The sequence below is a fragment of the Ahaetulla prasina genome, chromosome 2, assembly GCF_028640845.1.
Source record: "Ahaetulla prasina isolate Xishuangbanna chromosome 2, ASM2864084v1, whole genome shotgun sequence".
In the NCBI taxonomy this organism is placed as follows: Eukaryota; Metazoa; Chordata; class Lepidosauria; order Squamata; family Colubridae; genus Ahaetulla; species Ahaetulla prasina.
Genome location: NC_080540.1, coordinates 154169833 through 154190683, shown reverse-complemented (window position 1 = coordinate 154190683; position 20851 = coordinate 154169833). Strand labels below are relative to the sequence as shown.

The window sequence follows — 20851 nt, the reverse complement described above, 5'->3', positions numbered from 1 at the left end:
GGGGGGGGGGTGTTCAGCTGTGGCATGCAATCTTTTTTTAACTTTTAAAAGCATTTTTTTACAACCTATTCGGCCAAATAGGTTGTTAAAAAATTATTTTAAAAGTAAAAAAAAAAAGGCTCTGACAATTGTGCGACTCAGCTGTGATTGTCAGAGCCCTTTTTTAAACTTTTAAAAGCATTTTTTACAACCTATTCCTACCATTCGGGCGGGAAAAGCAAGTGAGCCAGAAAGAAGCGGCAAGCGGGCGACCGGGGGATTGGGAGGGCGTGGGTGGGTGGGGGCAGGGATTTTTGCTACTGGTTCTCTGAACCACCAGCCGCCATCTCTGCCAGATCGACCAATCGAACCAGGTGTCAGCTTTGAAACCGGGTGTCATCTTTGGAAGCCATACTAGGCCGAAGGCTTCCATACACTGCCACTCTCTCCTGTGTGGGAAAGTAGGAGAAGGGATGGTGATACAAGGGGCTATTAGACATAATAACATTCTTCCTGCCAGTCAAGGTCAGGCTGAGCTCACATCTGGAGAAGGAGTGGCTGGAATGATGTCTCGAGATGGGACGGTTGAAGATTGGAGCATGTGATCGGCAGACGGTTCATGAGGGTGGGGATTTTGGAGTTTGTATTACTGAGGGAGAAACCCAGATCCCCAGATTCGGATTTCATCCAACTGTGCCAGTTTACCTATGCTAGTAAAAGAACTTTGAAAGATGTTTGCTTTGGGAGTCTTTTCTGCAGGAGGGGTTTTCTGGAACGCTGACACCAGGAGCATTTCACCCCACAAACATACATACATACATGGGATATGCAGAAAAGGTGCTTCCCAGTAAGGGCACTTCTCCTCTACTTGTCAACACCTTTTTAAAGAAGATACATAATTTCCTCTGCTCACATAGTAGGTGCACAAATCCAAAAAATAGGTGTTTGAGGTAAGAAAGTGTTGACAGGGTGCAAAAAGGTACTTTGTGGGTGCAGGCAGTGTTTTTAATGCTTCTTGATCTCAAACATGAATTTATTTTGAATTCTGTAACAATTATGTAAACCCAGGAAAAGACTCGGCTTCTTTAAGGAGCATACCAGCAAAGTATGCATGCCCACACTGGCTTTGAAAAACTGCCTGTCCCTAATGCAATACATAGATACCAATTGCCCTATTTCCTGGCAGAATATACAACATAATGTAGGGTAGAGAAAAGGACTAAAATTCTAGGATATATAAATTAAAAGCATGAGATAGGAGGAAAAAAATAAACATAATCAAATCTGGTTTATAAAAATACCATTTATATTATTTCTTCATTTCCTTCTAACCTGGCAAATCACGTCTACACAGTGATTCATACATTTTGTTGTTTAAACCTCTCGCCTCCTTATCTCAACCCAGACATGTATTTCTTGATCTTTTATTCTTGAACCCATTCAATCGTCCCTTATTTACTTATAAATCAAATGCCATATGTTTGCAAACTTACCACCCTCTCTGCTTTTTTTACTAGAGGTGTCTTGTTCTCAATCCCAGGGGCTCTTTTATCCAACTCTTCTTTTCTGCCGGAGGGGGAAAATGGCATTTGATAACTGGAAAGAGAAAGAGAAGATACTTTGTCCCCCTATCAGTTGTTCCCTACTTACTTGTTCTGGGTTCCCATTATAGTGAAAAGTAATCACAGTCAACAAGATCACCATGAAGAGAGGGGTGAGATTTCCCTCTTCTCGTGCAGCAGTCTTTTAATAGAGAGGGGAGATGTTTCACAGCAGCTCACCAGAAGTTGGTTTGGTGAATTGCTCTGGAATATTATCTTTTAATTCTTTGACATTTGTGGACCTCTTGGCAATCCAATGAATGGATTGTTAAGGAGTGCTCGTGAACTATTTCGCAGGAAAAGAGAACAACCCTGCTACCCTCTTTTGGGCTTACCAGAAGTACATCAACCAGCTGACTAGGAGACTGGTGGAGACAACAGGAAGATACATGGAAGCCATTGCCTGACTGTGGCTGTCAGGAGCTGTAGGAAGATTATGATCTGCGGCTTGCCAAGCCCCACTCTCAAAAACTGAAAACAAAAGACTCACTAATTTACACTAGTAATGAGCAAGTTTCCTATTCCCTTATGTCACTCTCCAGCTATGCTTCAAGCCCCAACAATACAGTATGATAATATTTGCAATATCAACTTCAATATTCTTGTTGTTGTTCTTTTTTTTTTTTTATCTTAAAAGTGTGAAGGAGGTTAACAATGCAAGGCAAAATGTTTTACAAACTCAGCAGAATTAGTATCATTACACTGAATTCCATCTCCATGAGCAAACAGCCAGACAAAAACCCAGATAAAGAATTGCCTCCTGCTGCTTTCACTTACATCTTCCTTGAAGAAAATAAACTTACCAGCCGGGGCCCAACTAATGCCAAAGTGTTTCACAGCAGCTGTTATTTTCAGAGTTGCTTCTGGTCTCTCTGAAATTGCTTTGAGTGCACAATAAGATTCAAATAGATGAACACACATATCCCTCTCTCCCAATGGGCTCTTCTCTAACTGGATTTCAAAATTTAACATGATTAAGAAAAACAAGCTCGTATTTCTTCTGGCTGCTTTGACAATTCTTAGTGATATATGTAATTCATTTTATATAGCCTTAAATAAAAATTAAATGCCTGTTAGGACTAAAGTTAAAAACAGAAATTCAAGTAGAATGAAAATCCATAGAGGGTTGGGAAATGAAAACTAGCATAGTATAATGGTAAAGTGTTGAATTAATGCCATACAGGCCTAAGTTTGAATTTTTCATTAGCCATCAAGGATCACTAGAATATCAGTTAAGCTAGATTTTAAATTTCTGGGTTTTAATTGGGTTTTATTTGTATATTTTAATTAACGGGCTTTAAAATAAGTTTTTTAATTGTTTTTATTCTGTATTTATATGTTTTTAAGCGCCTGTGAACCGCCCTGAGTCCTTCGGGAGATAGGGCGGTATATAAATATGATTAAATAAATAAATAAATTAATTAATTAATCCAATTTACATTACAGGAATGCTATTGAACAGAAAAATTGCAGGAGAGAATGTCACCATTGTATGCTCCTGGATGGAATATAAATGCCATGAAGAATAAATGAGGGAATAAATCCTTATTGATATTGAAAAAAGCCTCTGTACAAAGCATAACCTATTAAAATCTGAATTAGAGAACAAACAGACATTTTAAATTAAGAGTCTTTGTTGCCATTACATTAAAGCTAGAAATATACAGGCCTGCCAGCAAAAATAAATAAATAAAAATCATTGGCCTGTTATTCATCGTGTTGTTAACATTCTGTTCACATCTTCAAACTTTCAGACACTTAAGAAGAATTAGAAAATTCATTTATATCTTACAGTGGGAAGTCAAGCCATGAAAAAATCTGCAGTGCAACTTGAAAATTATAAATAGCATCAAAAGAAGAAAATTGCATCAAGAGAAGGAAACACAATTAAGAGATTGTTTTAAACAATAGCCAAACAGGAGGAAAAAAAGAAATATAGAGGATTTATTGTAAAGTTTCAACCTTAGTAAAAAAAAATATTGGTTGAATGTATCCATATTGATTTATCATCACCTAGAATGAACATTTATTTATATGTACGTAAAATTCTATCCAGCATAACTGTTGAAAAGAATTCCAAAGAGGCAGGTGACTCTTGAAATAAAAATTACGTACCCCTAGATAAAAAGAAATAATTAAAGAGAACAGCTGTATTAAGTTTATACATTGATGACTCCCCCGGATGCTTCCTTGATACCTGTTCAGATGGCAGCTTGGAAGTAGATGAACCAGTTGCAGGAACATCTGGAGGGAAGTTGATCATTGGCTCCAAGCCATTGAACTATACACTGAAAACCTAAAATTTATCAGTATATGAAGAACTTCGGATATATTGGGTAGGGGGTGCAACAGGCTTATTTTATTTATTATTTGTTTCTTATTTTAAAGGCAGTGTCATTATGGATTGATTATATGCTTTTGCTAATCTCCTGATGAATTGCCTTATTGGAGAAATAACAGAACTGGCCAACTTTACTTCATGAGGTCAAGAGATAATGTTTAAAAACCAAGCTGCTTTATGAGTTTCATAATACTTTTTTCTGGTTTCTGTTTTTATTGATTTGCACTTTTATTTCTTACGTTAAAGTGAATAAGAGATATAGAAATGCAGATCAGCTGCATATGCATGTTGATTTGAAGTATAATAATAATAATATTGTATATTTTTGATAAAATTGAGAAAAGTTGTATACCAGCTGATAGTTTCTGATGCAGCTGTTTTAAAATGGTCTTGATTCTACATCTTCTGTCATTACCTAGGAAAATTTGGGTCAGATTCTGAAAAATCCTTGGAGAAATAATAATAGGAAAAAAATCTGGATTTAGGTATTCATAGCTCTTTCCAAAGCAGCAAAAGGTTTCAGTTATGGCATCTTCAGTTTATCTCTGACCTAAATGACAATTACACATGTGTTGAAAGATGAGATCTCAGATTCTAAACCAGTTGATTTCTGTTGCACATACCCTTTCTAAAATACTCTGGAAAAAAATCCTTTCTGTTAAAGACATTAGGAATGAAGAGGGCTATTCTTGAGGATTTTTTAAAAAATAAATTTTATTTTGTAAATACATTTGTATGATTGATGATGACTTCATAACAGAAGTGGTATTTTAATGCAGTTCGAATATTACTTTTTTTTTTTTTTTTGCAAATTCAGCAACAAAACTCAGTTGACATTTCCAAACAGAATTAAACCAATAGGCTGGCTTTAAATGGCTAGAGCAATCTATTGTCTTCCAGTTGGTGTATGCATCATTTTTCCCCAGAGATACATTTAGTGTTTTATACGTGATCTTGCATACTCAAATTTGACTATGATTTTTAAAAGGGACAAAAGGCATCTATCTAACTGTGTTTATCCTTTCCTTTACTAAATCCTTCCCATGTACTGCTAGGACTTCACAGCCTTTTATTCTTTGTGGGTTAGTGATTGTCTTGTAAATGAAGAAACATAATGCATATTATACAAAACAATGTATAATAGTGTCTGTAGAAATACTGGTGACAAATAGTTCATGTGAGTACTTACATATTTTGTGAGGATTGATGAGTCGCTTTTATGTGAAATGAAATTATCGTACTGATATTCCCATTTGGATTTGAGAGCTGATTGACAAAGTACTGTGGGATGTTGTAGACTCTTTGGGCTGTGTGTGTGTGTGTTTGTGTAAAGGAGTCCCTGCAAATTCCTTTTCTGCTAGTCGTTGCTGACTATAGGGAATGGTGCTCATCTCCATTTCAAGGCCATTGAGCCATTTCTGCAGTTATGTGGCCAGCATGACATCACGGAGCACTGTTAGGCTCCCACCAAAGTGATATCTATTTATCTACTTGCATTTGCATGATTTTGAACTACTAGGTTGGCAGGAGCTGAGGCGAGGATGGGAGCTCACCCTGTTATGTGGCGCTCAGATCTCAAACCTGGGCTGGCAGCATAAATAAAGAAATGGAAGCTGAAACACCATAGAAACTGATGTTGATTATGGAAAATATTTTGTTGGTAACTGCTTCGAGCTAAACAGTATGGAAATTACCCAAAGCACTTATAAAAAATATTATTCTGAAATTCATCTGGAAAGAGTTAAAGAATTATACCTTGATAGGGTGATGGTATAGCTCATAAGCTTCCCTAGCTCTGTTCCTTCTAGTGGAGGCATTTTACCAACTACACAGTGGAGTACAGTTATTCTTTTCATAATTAAAAAAAAAATAAAGTTATGAAGATGAACATATGGATGACCAAACAGATGAAACAACATAGCAATGTTTTGTAGTTATTTAAATTCTAGAGGAGAAAGTAAATTTTAAAATAGAAATTAACAAAAGCAATACAATTAGCCATGGTTCACTTGCTTTTTTTTTTTTTTGGACACACCTTCAACATCATAACACAGCCTTCAACATACTATATACTATAATGGCTTGACCTCAAAGTGTAAAATCATAATAACCAGACTGTGTATGCTGAACATTGTTGTTCAATAGATCTGGAGGAAGATTAAAGATAACTTTTCTGAGTCCTGCTTCCTTGATTTACGTTATGCTTGTTAGCCTCCCCAAGGATACTGATGTGGCCTCTAAGCCCCGTCCTTGAAGATGACTTCAAAGCAGTACTAAATGCTGCCTTGAGGTTGCTATCTAGAATGTGTAACACTAAGGCTAGAGGAATTGCAGTGACTGCATCTACCAAGGAAATTAAGTTTTAAGAATTACAGGAGATAATGATTAGAAGGGTCTTTAGAAGATAATTCCTGTGCTGGAGTTCACTAGTTTTGCCATTTAAGGCCTTAAACTGGTTAAGCCTCCAATACAACAACATTTCTATCAGTAATGTATTCGCCTCTAAGCTTGAAAGTGTATTATATGGTTACATAGGAACAAGGCCCTCCCGATGGAGGTGTTTAACATCAGAATGCCATCCTGGAGACCAGGGTGTGTTTACTGTTCAGTTCCAAGTGAAGTCCTCTTTTTACAATTTCATGTGTCAAAAACTATATTTTGTTTTTTTCTCTATTGTCCCTTGAGAAAATTAGCGCTTCACTACTTATTATGGAAATTGTTTTAATCTTTTAATCGTCTGTCATTATTTACTTCTGTGTTATGGATTGTAATGTTTCCAAAGATCTGAGTATATAGATTTTAAAAACTTCAATAAATAAAAAAGTACCTGTGAAATGTTCTATAAAATCAGGAAATAAGATTTATGTAGGTTTACATAACAGCAGGAAGAATTGCTGTGGTGGTGCTTCAGCATAGTATGAGGCAGACCCATCCCAAAGTTTATTTTTATTTTTTGCAACAAACCACAAGTCAAAGACAAAGTTCATTCATTTTTATGAATTTTGCTCCGTTATGTCTTAGACTAAAATACTAATTTATTACTGATTTGTGCTCTACTTCTTTTTGGAACTTGGGTTTTTATTCAGCAGTATCAATATATTGCCACACCAAAAAGGCTACAGAAGCAAAATCATTACCATCAATTTAGGTATTTAGATTCAGTTTCCATTAGACTGATGGCCTCTCTCTTCTATAGTGGATGGTTCACAAATAATCTTTTGGCGGTACAGTTACAAAGTGGTGATGACAAATCTACAAAGGCACTTCAGTTGTGTCTGAATTTAATGTTTTTTGTGTTCTATCGTAATCGTTTCATTATTTCAACATTTTTTTCCTGCCATTCTGTAAAGGAGTGCAAAGATGACCTTGAAGAAAGTATCCAACCGCCATTAAGTAAATATCAGCTTGATTCTGAAGGGGAGGAGGGAGTCGAGGAAGAAGCTCAAAATTTCTCTCTCTCTCGATTCTTTTGGTATAAGAGGGGGTGAGGGAGATAAGAGAATCTCTGTCACGCTGTTTGCACAGCCTGAAGTAATAATGTAGCCTTGTGAAGGATTTGGCCTTTCTTAAAGAACTGACACATTCAGATAAAATATAAATTTAGAATGAAAAAAGAACAGCCATATGGTTCTTTCTGCATATCAAACAGATCCGTGTCATAGAGCTTTATTTAATAAATTAATCATCGTGTAACCTATTTTCTATATTTCTTTGTCTTTAGTGTATATTATATAATGACTTCCAATGCTTGTTAATGCCATCCAGCTTGCTTTGAATAAATTAATAGTCATGAGTGTTGTTAAAAATAGATCACGTCAAAACATGAAAAACATGTAAAGTTTATGATAGTTTAAGTGGTGTGGAATACCAGTAATGGTTTTTAGAAGGGTTTGTAATCATTCCATCTTTATCTAATGGCTCTTGGTGGTAGATCATAAAGCTGGCTCAGTTGACCATAGCTGCATATGTACATATAGTAACTTTAAATATCCTATCCTGCATTTATGATACCTTACATCTGACACTTTTCTACCATATTTTTTAGGAGATATTACCCAGAAGGGCTATGAGAAGAAAAGGGCGAAATTATTGGCTCCATATTTCCCACAGACTCAAGGTAGGCTGTTTGTGATGTTTGAGATGCTCTTAAGAACATTATTAGTTGGGCCATTATAAGACATAACGATGTCAAAAGGTAGTGTGTTATGATATCATTGCATACTTGATTATTTAAATGTTTATTTTATTAAATAAACCAACCACTCAGTCCTGTCAAATTTGAGCTTGAATCTGTTTTCCCCCATTTAGGGCCTCATAGCCTCCAAACAAAAACAAAAAAAGACTTTGAGAGCATTTTCTGGGTAGTCTGGAGGTCAGATCTGCAGCTGGGTATTATCTGCATATTGATAATGACTGATCCCAAACTGGCCACAAATAGTATTAAACAGAAGAGCATGAGGTAAATCCTTGAGGTACCCTATTCTTTAGGGGCTTCAGACTTTATCTGTCTCCTTCTGTCAACAGTAACTGACTCAACCACAGAAAAAGGAGAACTGCCCATTCATAATCTCCAGTGGTGGGACAGAAAAAAACCACTGTACCATGTTGTGGTTCCTCCAAAGATCATCAACAAATGCAGTTATTGCTGACTCAGTGCTATGTCTAGGCCTGAAACCTGACTGAAAGGGCTCCGGATAATCAGTTTCCTCCAGGGCCCTCTGTACTCACAGCCTAACCATCTCATTGGTCACCTTTCCTAAAAAGGAAAGGCTGGAGACAGGACAAAAATTGTCCAGCATATTGGGTCCAACAAAGGCCTCTTGAGGAGGGGATGCATCACTGCGTCCTTCAAGACTGCAGGGACCATTCCCTTCCACAACAAAACAAATACAATAGTATGGACCTAATCACATCAGATCCTGTGGTATGGGTGGATAGATAGCAGGGCGGATAGAGACAGATAGCTCTTCTCATTGCCTTTCAGCCTAATCTAGTAATGTGGGCTAAGATGGTAAAATAATGAATGCAATGTATGCTAAAATGCCCTCTTAGAGTAACTTGTATAGAAATGTATGCATGATGTAGTTTTAAAAACAACCATATTCATTAAAATATGAAAGAAGTAGAGCCAGTGGGAAATAAAGTATTATTCTATTCACAGTATTCTCGATGTAATAAAAGATTATTGGTTCATTAGTCATAACAATAACTGTTATGGCTATCAAAAACCAGAAAAAATTAGCAGAAGACAACTTAATAAAAATAATTGCAGCATTGATACTTTTTTTTTTAAAGTCACAAGAATGTACTGAGGCCATTTGATGTGGGAGGGAATTGGATATACTAGTGTCATACTGCAATTAGTTGTTGGGGAGATTTAAATGAAGGAGAGGAAGAGTTGAAGGGACTGAGTGTCAATACCTTAGAAGAATTAATTTTGCTTTTTTGGCATATATTTGAGCTGGCAAGTATCATCATTACTTTCATCAACAGAATAAAGAGCTTTGCAGTTTTCATGTTATTTTATGACACAGGGATATATTTTCAAAATATCTTAGCATATATATTTCAGGTTTTAACAAGTTTAAAAAACCAAACAAAAATCCAATTTCTTAAGCTGCTGTCTTGTATGATATTAACAATCTAGGAAATAGCATTATATTGGACTTTAGCTTGAAAGTAGTCCTTCTCACTGACTCTAAATAACAACAAAGCTCCTTAAAAAGGAAACTTAAGATTTATGCTTCTTGATGCTGAGTCAGTTTGCTTCTGAAACTTGTAAAAGAAAAAAAATATCTAAGGTTATATTGAAGCTTGTTCATTAAAATAACTGGGGCAGATGCAATGAAACCAGAAATTTTAGGGATGTGCGCATAGAGATAAGCATTGCATGTTGCTTTCCATGGGAATTGGGTGTGTCTGACCTACTCCGAAGGTACTGAGAATAAATTTACTTTGATGCAGCCAGGCTTAAAAAAAAACACATGGGGAAAACGAACATATTCATACAGGAATATTTTAGTATTTTAATTCACATACGTAAAATTATTTTCTTGTGAAATAAGTAACATCTTTGCTACAAGATCCATACTTGATACCTTAGGACCTCCAAAGAGGGGGATTGTTCATTTTTCTAAGCTGTACTGTACCTTTCTAGCTCAGCTGGGCCTTTTGCAGGAATACCTGATGGTAAATTTGTTTATTTCTGTTGAAACAGATTGTAGATGAAGAATGACATTCTTAGTTTAACTTTCAGATCTGTGGTGTTGCTCCTGACATCCATAGCTTAAAATAACAAAACATCGGGTGTGTTTTTTAAAAAAAAAATATGGATAATGCTTGTGTTCACTTTATTAGAAAGGAGGGCTTTACAGTTTTCAGATAATGCCCAGAAAATGTGTGATGATGGTAATTCTTGATTATTTCTGCCTTCTGTCTTCAAAAGTAGGCCAGTAAAAAAATAATACCCAATCCTTTAAGTCATAAATTTTGGGGGCTGGAGCCCTCAGACAAATTGGCTTTCTTGAGAGTTAAATTAATATAACATGTTCTGTAAATAATAGTTTTTTATTAATCTGTATGTTAAAAATACAGAATTTTCTGTATTTAACCTATATAAAAGCTATACAAAAATGTATCTAATGTGATATATGTTTTTGATTTGAAAATTTTAGCAACATGGATTTGATTTACAACTGATCAATTTAAATTATAATATACTCACTAGACAGGTAGATTGTATAACCATTTCTAATAAAAACATGTTTATTATTGAAATGGTATGAGGTATATAAAGCAATAAGTGGCACCTTTTTCAGATCTTAATAAAACAATAGATTAACTGAACTGTAGTAGACTTGCATACAAATAAATGGATGGATGGTCGGACTTCCCATTCCAGGTCAGTTAGTTGTTTATGTTTGGAAAATATTTCTACTATAAAAATGTGAATTTTTTAGATTATATTAAAGCTATTTAATCAGCTTTCTTCAACAAATAATAATTTTAAAAGTTAAAATCAAGTGTATGCGTTTTAAAATTATTATATATATATAAAAATAGGCAATTCAAAAATCAGCAGAATAAATTTAAATTGATCTAATAACCAAACCTTTTTCTAAAATTGCAAAGGAGGCAAATGAATAGAAAAATTAAAGTGATGGAGCAAGAAGGAAGAGTTTCAGAACTGAAAAGACAAATCTTGTCTTTGTTTTCCAGATTCTGAATAAAAAGAAAAACACAGATGAACTAAAATTCAGTACCCAACAATATTTTAAATTTATTTTGCCTTTTCCATTTCTTCTAAATTTCTTCATATCTTGGGTGTCTGTAGCATAATCTATGATAAATCCGTATATTAACTTTTAATTTGACAGTTCGTTATAACTTTTACTGCTGTACTGTAATATATTCAGTATACTGTTGTATCCTAAAAATAGCAGCAAATGTACTTCTCATTGTATCAGTCCATATGGAATGCACTTCTTCCTTCTGCAGATGTACAGGCATATATGAATATTTGTTCATGTTGTTTTGCCCATCAAAACTCAAGGTAACTATTTTCCTCATATAAACTATTTGTACATCCAACAATTTCCTTGCAGTATAAACTCTGATGTATTTGCTGAGTGATGTATTTGCTGAGTGGACAGTATGTTGGTTAAAACGACTGAACCATATCAGAGAAATTTATTTTCTTAACTTTATGCCAAGATATTTTTTCCATTAAAAAATCTGAGTATGTTTTTCGTAAGTTGCTTCTTGCCCTAGTTTAGTAGTTTTATTTTACAATTCTCTAAATCTATTCTGCAGTTTTAGAGTTTTCTTTATCATCTTGCCAGCTATGGATAATATACAAAGGGCTCGAAGACTAATGTCCAATAAATCTGAAATGGTACATATTGGGAAATGATGACCCTGAAGGTGGAGCGGATGAATCCACTTAAAGAAAAGCATCAGTGGAATTTAGGTGTCTGCCTTATTTAAAAAAACAGGGACAGCCCATGAAATATCAGCCTATTTTATATAACTGTGTTCAGCTTGTAATGTAATCATAATTATATTTGCTTAAAATGTGACCTTCAATTAGAGTAGGAAAAACCTAGCCAAAACCTAGGATTATAGCAAACTGACTATCCGGAAGAAGAATGTATGACACCAATACATGTAGTGAGACAGCTGTTAGTGAATTTTGCCCCATTTTATGATCTTTCTTGCCACGGTTATTAAGCGAATCACTGCAGTTGTTAAGTTAGTACCCTGTTTTCCCCAAAATAAGACATCCCCTGATAATAAGCCCAATGGGACTTTTGAGCGCATGGCAATAAGGCCAAGCGCTTATTTCAGGGTTCAAAAAAAAATATAAGACAGGGTCTTATTTTCGGGGAAACACGGTAACATGGTGGTTAAGTGAATTTAGCTTCCTCATTGACTTTGTCAGAAGGTTGCAAAAGGTAGTCACATGATCCTGAGACACTGCAACCTTCATAAATACAAATCAGTTGCAATCAATCAATTTTTTTGCAGTCACAGATCAGCAGAAATCAATTGCCAAACATCTAAATTTTGATCGCATGACTATGGGGATGCTGCAGTGATCATAAGTGCATTGCTGATAAGTCACTTTTTTCAGTGTCATAGTAACTTCAAATTGTCACTGAATGAACTATTGTAAGTCGAGAACTACCTGTATTTACTATAATGGAGATCCTGTATGTTAAGTTATGCTTCCTTCAGCATTTTCAAAATAGTCATAGTAAAGTTTCCTTCTGGCCATCCAAACTTGAACTTCTATGTACTCAGAGGTGGGTTTCAGCAGGTTCTGACCAGTTCTGGAGAACCGATAGTGGAAATTTTGAGTAGTTCGGAGAACCGGTAGTAAAAATTCTGACTGGTTCCGCCCCATCTATTCTCTGCCTCCCAGGTCCCAGCTGATCAGGAGAAAATGGGGGGTTTACAGTATCCTTCCCCTGGAGTGGGGTGGGAATGGAAATTTTACAGTATCTTCCCATGCCATGCTCACCAAGCCATGCCACGCCCACCAAGCGCCCCCACAGAACCGGTAGTAAAATTTTTTGAAATCCACCACTGTATGTACTGTGTATTTACTTGTTTTACCCATAAGCATAAGAATTATATTACCAGTGTCATAAATTATGCTGCATAATTAGCTTTTGTGAAGAAATGATACATTTCTTGTAAATAATCCAGAAACATTATTGTTCTGCTCGTTTTCTGTTCTTTAATTTTTCTTCTGTTTTGATTTTCTATTCTGATTGTTTTCCTCTCTCTGTTACGTTTATTTCCAAACTCTTCCTTCTTGTGCAGATTTATTCTATCACTTTAGATTTTCCATTCAATTGCTCATTTGCAATTTTAGAAAAAAAGTTCAGTTATAAGGTCAATTCCATCTCTATTACTAGTAGAATATCCTTAGAAATTCTCAATGACTATATTGTCGCATGTTTATTTTTAACATGCAAATATGTTTCTTTTATTTTTAACATTGTAAGGAAAATCTTAAAAGTTAAAAGAAATATTGATGAGATTCTTCATATGTACAGCTTCTTTTCAAACCTTTCTTTGCAGTTTGCAAGATGATTTGTTTTCTTTTAATCTCATAAAAACAACCAACTTCCTTTGATTGTTACATAGGTCTCTGCTCCCATCTCTGTGGTAAATAATAATCTGAGTATCCCTTTTCACTGAAATCAGTGCAGGTTAAGCATGCACAAGTACATTGCCATTGTATTATTTTCTCCAATTCTTAGCATCAATTTTAATTTCTACTTTCACTTGCTTTCATTTTAATACATATACTACAGGCAGTCCTTGACTTATGACGACATTTGGGGCCAGAATTTCCATTGTAAAATGAAACAGTCATAAACGGTTTGGGAGGCCTGCAGAGTGCTCCTGGGGGCCCGGGGAAGGGCAAATACGCTCCTGTTTTTGCGAAAAACAGGCCAGTTTTTTGCAAAAACGGGGGCATTTTTGCTCTCCTCAGCCCCCAGGAGCATTCTGCAGGCCTCCCAAACCCGCTGTGCACCCTGTTTTTGCGAAAAATGGGCCCATTTTTCACAAAAATGGGACGAGCGGGGTGAGGCTTCGGGAGGCCAAAAATGGCTGTATTCGGTGTTTAAGACGCACCAACATTTTCACCCTCTTTTAGGAGGGAAAAAAGTGTGTCTTATAGTCTGAGAAATACAATTTAAAAAATCTGATTTAAATAAAAAAATCATCTATTTTTATCCCCCATTATAACTTTGAACCATCATTCAATGAATGGATGTAAGCTGAAGACTAACTGTAGTTTCAGATGTTTTTCTTTTTCCTTCTTTGCTTGTAATAACCCTCCTTATTTCATGTGCGAGAATGTAGTTTATACTGTAAACTACTTTCCCTTTTATATTCCACTTCCTTTCTTTAAAATATTTTTTCAAAACCCAATACTTTTGGGGAAGTGTTTCCAGTTTCCTTATAATATTTCCTTTCCTCTGCTGTTAATTAATGCCACTGATGTTTACCATTTACTTGGTTAATAGCAGATGTCCTAGATTCAGATTTATGCTCACCACAGCTTTTTTGCCTTCTTTCTTATTTGTGAAAATGAGATTATTAATAGTTTCATTAATGTTTTATTGATATAAAAAAATCTTAATGTTCTATGCCAGAAATCAAATTTCTTTTTAAAATAATGGTTAGCAACCAACACAGATAAAAAAAAACAACACCATCAGAAGCAATGAACAAAAACAACAAAATAAAAGTCACTTGAAGGCTAAAAAAAATTAAAATACAAAAAATGGAGAACATTCAGTGAAATGTAGTAAAACAGCACAAAACATATGAAACAGAAATGCAGTAAGATGAAAGGGAAAGCCACTGCTGTGACATCTTAGGGAAATTGCGACAGAGAGAAATGGAGGAGCAAATAGGAAACGAACTTATTCAAGATTGGAGATTTTTTAGGAGGGGCCTAAAGGAAAGGCTGCCGTGAAATTAGTGTAGAAAAGGCAGTGGAAAAAAGCACACAATAAAGTCTCTGGTTCTTTCTGACCAGTGGGATGATCTCTCGCTCCGAATAGGATCCTGCTGTATCTCCCATCTGGTGCTGCTGAGGGCAAGGCATTCAGACAAGCCCAAGAAATGGCTCCACAGCATGCTGGGCAAACAAGGTTGGATAATGTAGCTTGTGGCTATTAAAAAGTTTCCAGTTCAGAACACCACCCACTCCTCTCAAAAAGTTGGCTTTAGCATTCAAACCTGTCTGGGGTGTGATGTCAAAGACACTTTGAAGGGTTTCAGCTGCAGCTTTCTCTAGGCTTAGGAGCAGCAGAAAGTAGGTAAAAAGGCCACAATAACACAAGTCAGTGAAGATTCCCCCCCCCCCATAATGAGGAGAAGTTACCAAGGAGAATTAATGGGGCAAATGAATGTTCGGAAAACAGGAGTTTAAGCTGGAGAGTTGGCAGTTACAGACATTTTGATTCAAAACATAGTATGGGAAGCAGAAAAATACTATGTAGACTGAAAAACATCTAAGGCAGGGGTGAAATCCAGCAGGTTCTGACAGGTTCTGGAGAACCGGTAGTGGAAATTTTGAGTAATTCGGAGAACTGGCAAATACCACCTCTGGCTGGCCCCAGAGTGGGATGGGAATGGAGATTTTGCATTTTCCTTCCCCTGGAGTGGGATGGGAATGGAGATTTTGGAGTATCCTTCTCCTGCCATGCCCACCAAGCCACACCAACAGAACCAGTAGTAAAAAAATTTGAATTTCACCACTGATCTAAGGGTTTTGAACCATAGTAGGCATACACTATGCACCGTATAGTATTTGGGAAGTAGTGTTACCTTTGAAAAACATGATAGTGGTAGGAATGTATCTGCCTTTTTTGAAATGAAAAAAGTCCAAATTGCCTTAGCACTGTTGTTGGCTTTGGCAAGCTTTGTAATTTGAAAAATTATGCTGTTTTTTAAAAAACAATAATTTTATTATTGTCAATTTGCTACTGATGTTTGCGGTGACTAGATTTTCCTCAGAAAAGCATAAGTTTGGTCTTGGAGTAATTAATTGTAAGCCATTTTTTCTTAGAGCATTTTTCTAAGGCCTGCAGACAACTCTTGAAAGTGCACCTGTGTGAGCAAAAGAATTGCTCCATCGTTGACATACAACAAAACTGTCAAATACTTGTCAATGAGTTTAGAAGGGTGGAATCCCTTTCTGGATAAGGTAGTTACTATGAATTCACATAGATATTAAACAATAAGGAAGCTAAAATACAACCCTTTTTCAGGGTTAAATAGGTAGATTGGAATATCTCGAATAGAATAGAATAGAATAGAATAGAATAGAATAGAATAGAATAGAATAGAATTTTTTTTATTGGTCAAGTATGATTGGACACACAAGGAATTTGTCTTGCTGCATATGCTCTCAGTGTACATAAAAGAAAAGATATGTTCATCAAGAATCATAAGGTACAACAGTTAATGATAGTCATAGGGTACAAATAAGCAATCAGGAAACAATATCAATATAAATCATAAGGATACAAGCAACAAAGTTACAGTCATACAGTTATAAGTGGAAGGAGTTGGGTGATGGAAACGATGAGAAGATTAATAGTGCAGATTTACTAAATAGTTTGACAGTGCTGAGGGAATTATTTGTTTAGCGGAGTGATGGCGTTGGGGAAAAACTGTTCTTGTGTCTAGTTGTTCTGGTGTGCAGTGTACTATAGCATCGTTTTGAGGGTAGGAGTTGGAACAATTTATGTCCAGGATGTGAGGGGTCTGTAAATATTTTCACTGCCCTCTTTTTGATTCGTGCAGTATACAGGTCCTCAATGGAAGGCAGGTTGGTAGCAGTTGTTTAGGATGGACAGTTCTATAGCATTACATTTGTGTGACTTTATCTTGATTTTCTTATAATTTATTGATTATGTGCCATCAAGTCAGTGTTGACTCTCAGAAATTACAACTATAGATTTTCTTCAGGGTAGTCTGGCCTTAACCTGGCTGTCCAGATCTTTCAAAGGTATAGCAGCCCAATTAGAAAGAGTAACCCCTGGTCAATAAAAATGAGGGACAGTTTCTACTGGATTCAGTCCCTTAGAACAGAATTGATGGCTTAATTCATTGAAGATAATCTATATAATCTAAAACAGGCAATATTGCACGTATTTCTCTCTTAGGAATTGTAAAATGGCACATTGATCCATTTTAGATCCGCCCTCCCTAGTTTTTGCTTATTTATCAGCTAAATATTATTTGCTTTTTAAATATTATTAGCCAGCTTGCTAATAAATAAGCAAATTATTATTTGCTTATTTATTAGCAAGCTGGCTAAGGAATTCTGGGAGTTGAAGTCCACAAGTCTTAAAGTTGCCAAGGTTGGAGACCTCTGAGCTAGACCATTCTGCTGATCTACCAGTCTAATAACTTAGTGTACCAAAAACAAAAGTATTTTTTAAATTATTGTTAGCTGCCCAGATTCATGAATTTCAGTATGCTATTTATTATATATTGAAATAGTGAAAAGCTTAAACTAAATCATTGAAAACCAGGAAAAAGGGTTAAATGCAAAGGGAGTAAAAAAAACAAAAACCCACATGGTTAGGCAGACTTGCAGCAAACAAAACAAACAAGGGGCATTTATTAAGCTTTATGGCTGTTTGAGAGATATTTGTTCTACACAAAGGACATTGTCATCCTTCAAATGCTGCATTTAAAAGCATGCAAATTTCTTTACTAGCACTGTTGCTAGTGGATGTGTTGGTGATTGAGAACAATCAATATAGCAAATACATATGAACTCTTTGAATTTTGGGGTATTCCTTTCAAGATTTCATTTTTTTAGTATAATTCCTGTAATTATCACGCTGGCAAATCAAGTGTTTCAGTGCCTTGGCTTTAATAAAACAGCGGCAGCAGCAGCGCTAAGGTTCAGTACAACTAGCATCAGATTGATAGCTTGTCTGATTTTTTTGCAGAATGTTCCCTTTGTGTATGGTAGGCATTAGTCACAAGATGGTGAGGCAACACTAGTACAATTATATAATTAATAAAATATATTAAAGGGGAAAATATAATACAATTAAAGTATTAGCCACTAAACTACTCATAGTTCTGCTTAATTCCTGCCTTCTCGTACGGTGCCCTAATATATTTTTTTTAAAAAAATAGCACAACTTTATTAATGATAACCCTAATCCTGATAAACCTGTGTTAAACAGCCTTTTGTCGAAGATAATGATGTCTTCAAGTGTGAGCAGGAACTGTGGCTATTGTGGTTGCTTCTAGGAAGCTACTTTTTGGTTGCAACTTGGCAAGATGCTGTTCAGAATCTTTTTAATTGGATTTGCTGGTGCAAGTTTCTATGTTGGTTTGCAACTCTGCCCCCTAGTGTAAAAAAAACAAAAAATACTATTCTGACAATAGCGTCTTATTCTGTTTAAAATTATTTTACTGGTGGAAGTAGTTTTGATATTTGCTTCTGGGATAACTGGGCTTTTAAACAAATATAATTTAGAAAGTTGGCTTTGATATAATGAAACCTTTCATTTGTCTTTTTTTTTCCCTGCTTGCTACTTCCACACTTTGGGAGTCCAAATTAAGACTTATTTATTCTTCTCCTTTTACAACAGTGGGTGAATCAACCTGCAAGTTAATGTCACTGAATTTTGTGTGCATGTTTTATTTTCTGAAATTACAGCAAACTCAAAGGAATCCAGTGTGGATGACTCAGCAATAATTCCAAAATAAAATGATCCCACGCACAAGAAGACAAGAAAAATTTGCTTTTGATGATCCTAAATATCAAACGAATGCCTTTTAAATATATACTTCATGCATCTTAGTAGATTCATTCCTCTTATGTATATAATACATGCTTGTGTAAGTTTTGGACCCCAAGCATCATACCTAGTGAAAACAAAGGGTTCTGTTTACACAGCCCACATTTTTATCAGTGGTGAAATCCAATTTTTTTACTACTGGTTCTGTGGGTGTGGCATGGTGTGGCATGGTGGGCGTGGCAGGGGAAGGATACTGCAAAATCCCCATTTCCTTTCCACTACTGGGGGAAGGATATTGCAAAATCACCACTGTGAGGTGAGTCAGTAATTAGAACCCTCCAAAAAGAAGGCCTCGCCGTTTTTTTTGGGGGGGGGGTTGTCAAAAGAAAATAAGACCCAGCCTTCTTTTGGGAGAAACAACAGTAGCTTCTTGCACTCCAGATGTTCTTAAACTACATCTCCCAGCTGTTCTAGTTTGCTTAGCTAATGATAAGAGTTGCTAAGAGCTGCGGTTCAGCAATGTGCACATGGCACAGGTTGTCTATCTCTGTTATAAAGGAACCTTGCTTTGCTATTGAACAAGTAGTAATTATGGAACAGTCTTATGCATACTTAGACATGTCTTTCTGAATGTGTTTTTGTGAACACACTTTGTTTGTTTTGTGTCTGCCTTTACTTCATCAGCCATTTTATTCAGAGTTCTTCGAAGTCTATCCCAAATGTGATTTTTCAGGAGGCAACTGGACCTTTTTTTTCCTTTGACGATGTTTCGCTTCTCATCCAAGATACTTCTTCAGCTCTGACTGGATGGTGGGGAGAAAGTCCAGTTGCCTCCTGAAAAAGCAACCATGATCTCGATGACTGAGAATCTTTACAGACCTCTTCAAAGTCTAGTGACCTTTAAACTTCTAGTAGACCAATGAATTCTTTGCTAAAAAAAATCTTCGCACTATCTTGACCAAGCATATTTAAAGTTTCCTGCTGTTAGAAACTGCAGATCAAGCCAGATTGTTTTAAAGAGAATAATAAATGTAGTCACCTAATATCTGCTAGGTTTAATTGACTCCCATTTGCTTTATCAAAGAACAGTGGAGTGGAGTTCATGTATTTTACTGTAAATACAAGGCCATCTCACACTCTACCTTAAATCTCAAAACCTTGCTTAGCCCTTTTATGTTGTTAAAGGTGCAAACAGTATTTGAACAAAGAGACAGTTTATGAGTCACTATCCTGTTCAGGTGTATTGGTTGCCAGGAAAAATGCCCTTGCTTTATAGTGCAGAGAAAAGGGAAGCTGCGTTCAGTTGTTTTTAGAACTTTGAATAAACTGTTGGAAAAAAACAAGTGAATACATTGCTTACTGTCAGTATAGTAAGGAAAATACCTGGCACCTTTTGGAGATTGAAGCTCCAATTAGCTCTATATATGGTAGTAATGCAAGTCAAATTAGGCTAGATCTGAACATGAGTGAATTTCATAATTATCACTCCGTATTTTGTAATTAGTAGCAGTTTCAAAGCTTCCTAATGTGATTGGCCTGGTGGACTCATAAAATGGCTACCATATGAGGAAGGGAGGACTAATTATAAAATGGTTGCTGTGATGTTTATGTGACATTGAAGTTTAAAAAAAAACAAAACCTTTCATATGTTTAAGTACAAGACTGTGATATAATTTCCATTCTAAAATTAAAAATTATTTCAAACCTGAGGCTCACATATGGAAAAGATGTTTTAGGCAAAACGTGCACCAGTGATTCAGAAACCAACTAGCCATGATAAAATAATACCACATAAAACATACAACATTCTCCTTGCAAAAAAGATTTATTTTTTTCCTTATTACTCCTTTGAGTGTTCCTTGTAACTATATCTAATCTCCCGGGATATTCTCTATCATTGCTAATTTACCTTTTTCTTGAGTGGATTGACTCAAAAGTAATATAACTTTAATTGATAGTTATTTTTATTATTTCCATCCCAAAGAATGTAAAGAAAACATGTAAAGGAACTCAAGACCCTACCTAACCACAGAAACTATCTATATACTACTAAAAGTCCCACGTCTGTTTGAGTGTTTGTAACCTTCAGTTGGATAAAACGGGTAACAGTTTTTGAATCAATGTACTTC

General features: G+C 35.7%; 1 protein-coding gene across 4 annotated transcripts in view; it reads left to right on the top strand.

Annotated features, from left to right (window-relative positions):
* Positions 1-20851, top strand: part of DIP2B (disco interacting protein 2 homolog B) — a 212466-nt gene that overhangs the window by 89015 nt on the left and 102600 nt on the right. For 3 of the 4 annotated variants that reach the window (XM_058171147.1, XM_058171144.1, XM_058171145.1), the window contains exon 2: positions 7967-8038. The exons of the other annotated variant lie outside the window; for it this stretch is intronic. In XM_058171147.1, the coding sequence (XP_058027130.1) occupies positions 7967-8038 (72 nt within the window). The remainder of the gene's footprint in view (positions 1-7966; positions 8039-20851) is intronic. 4 annotated transcript variants of the gene reach the window in all.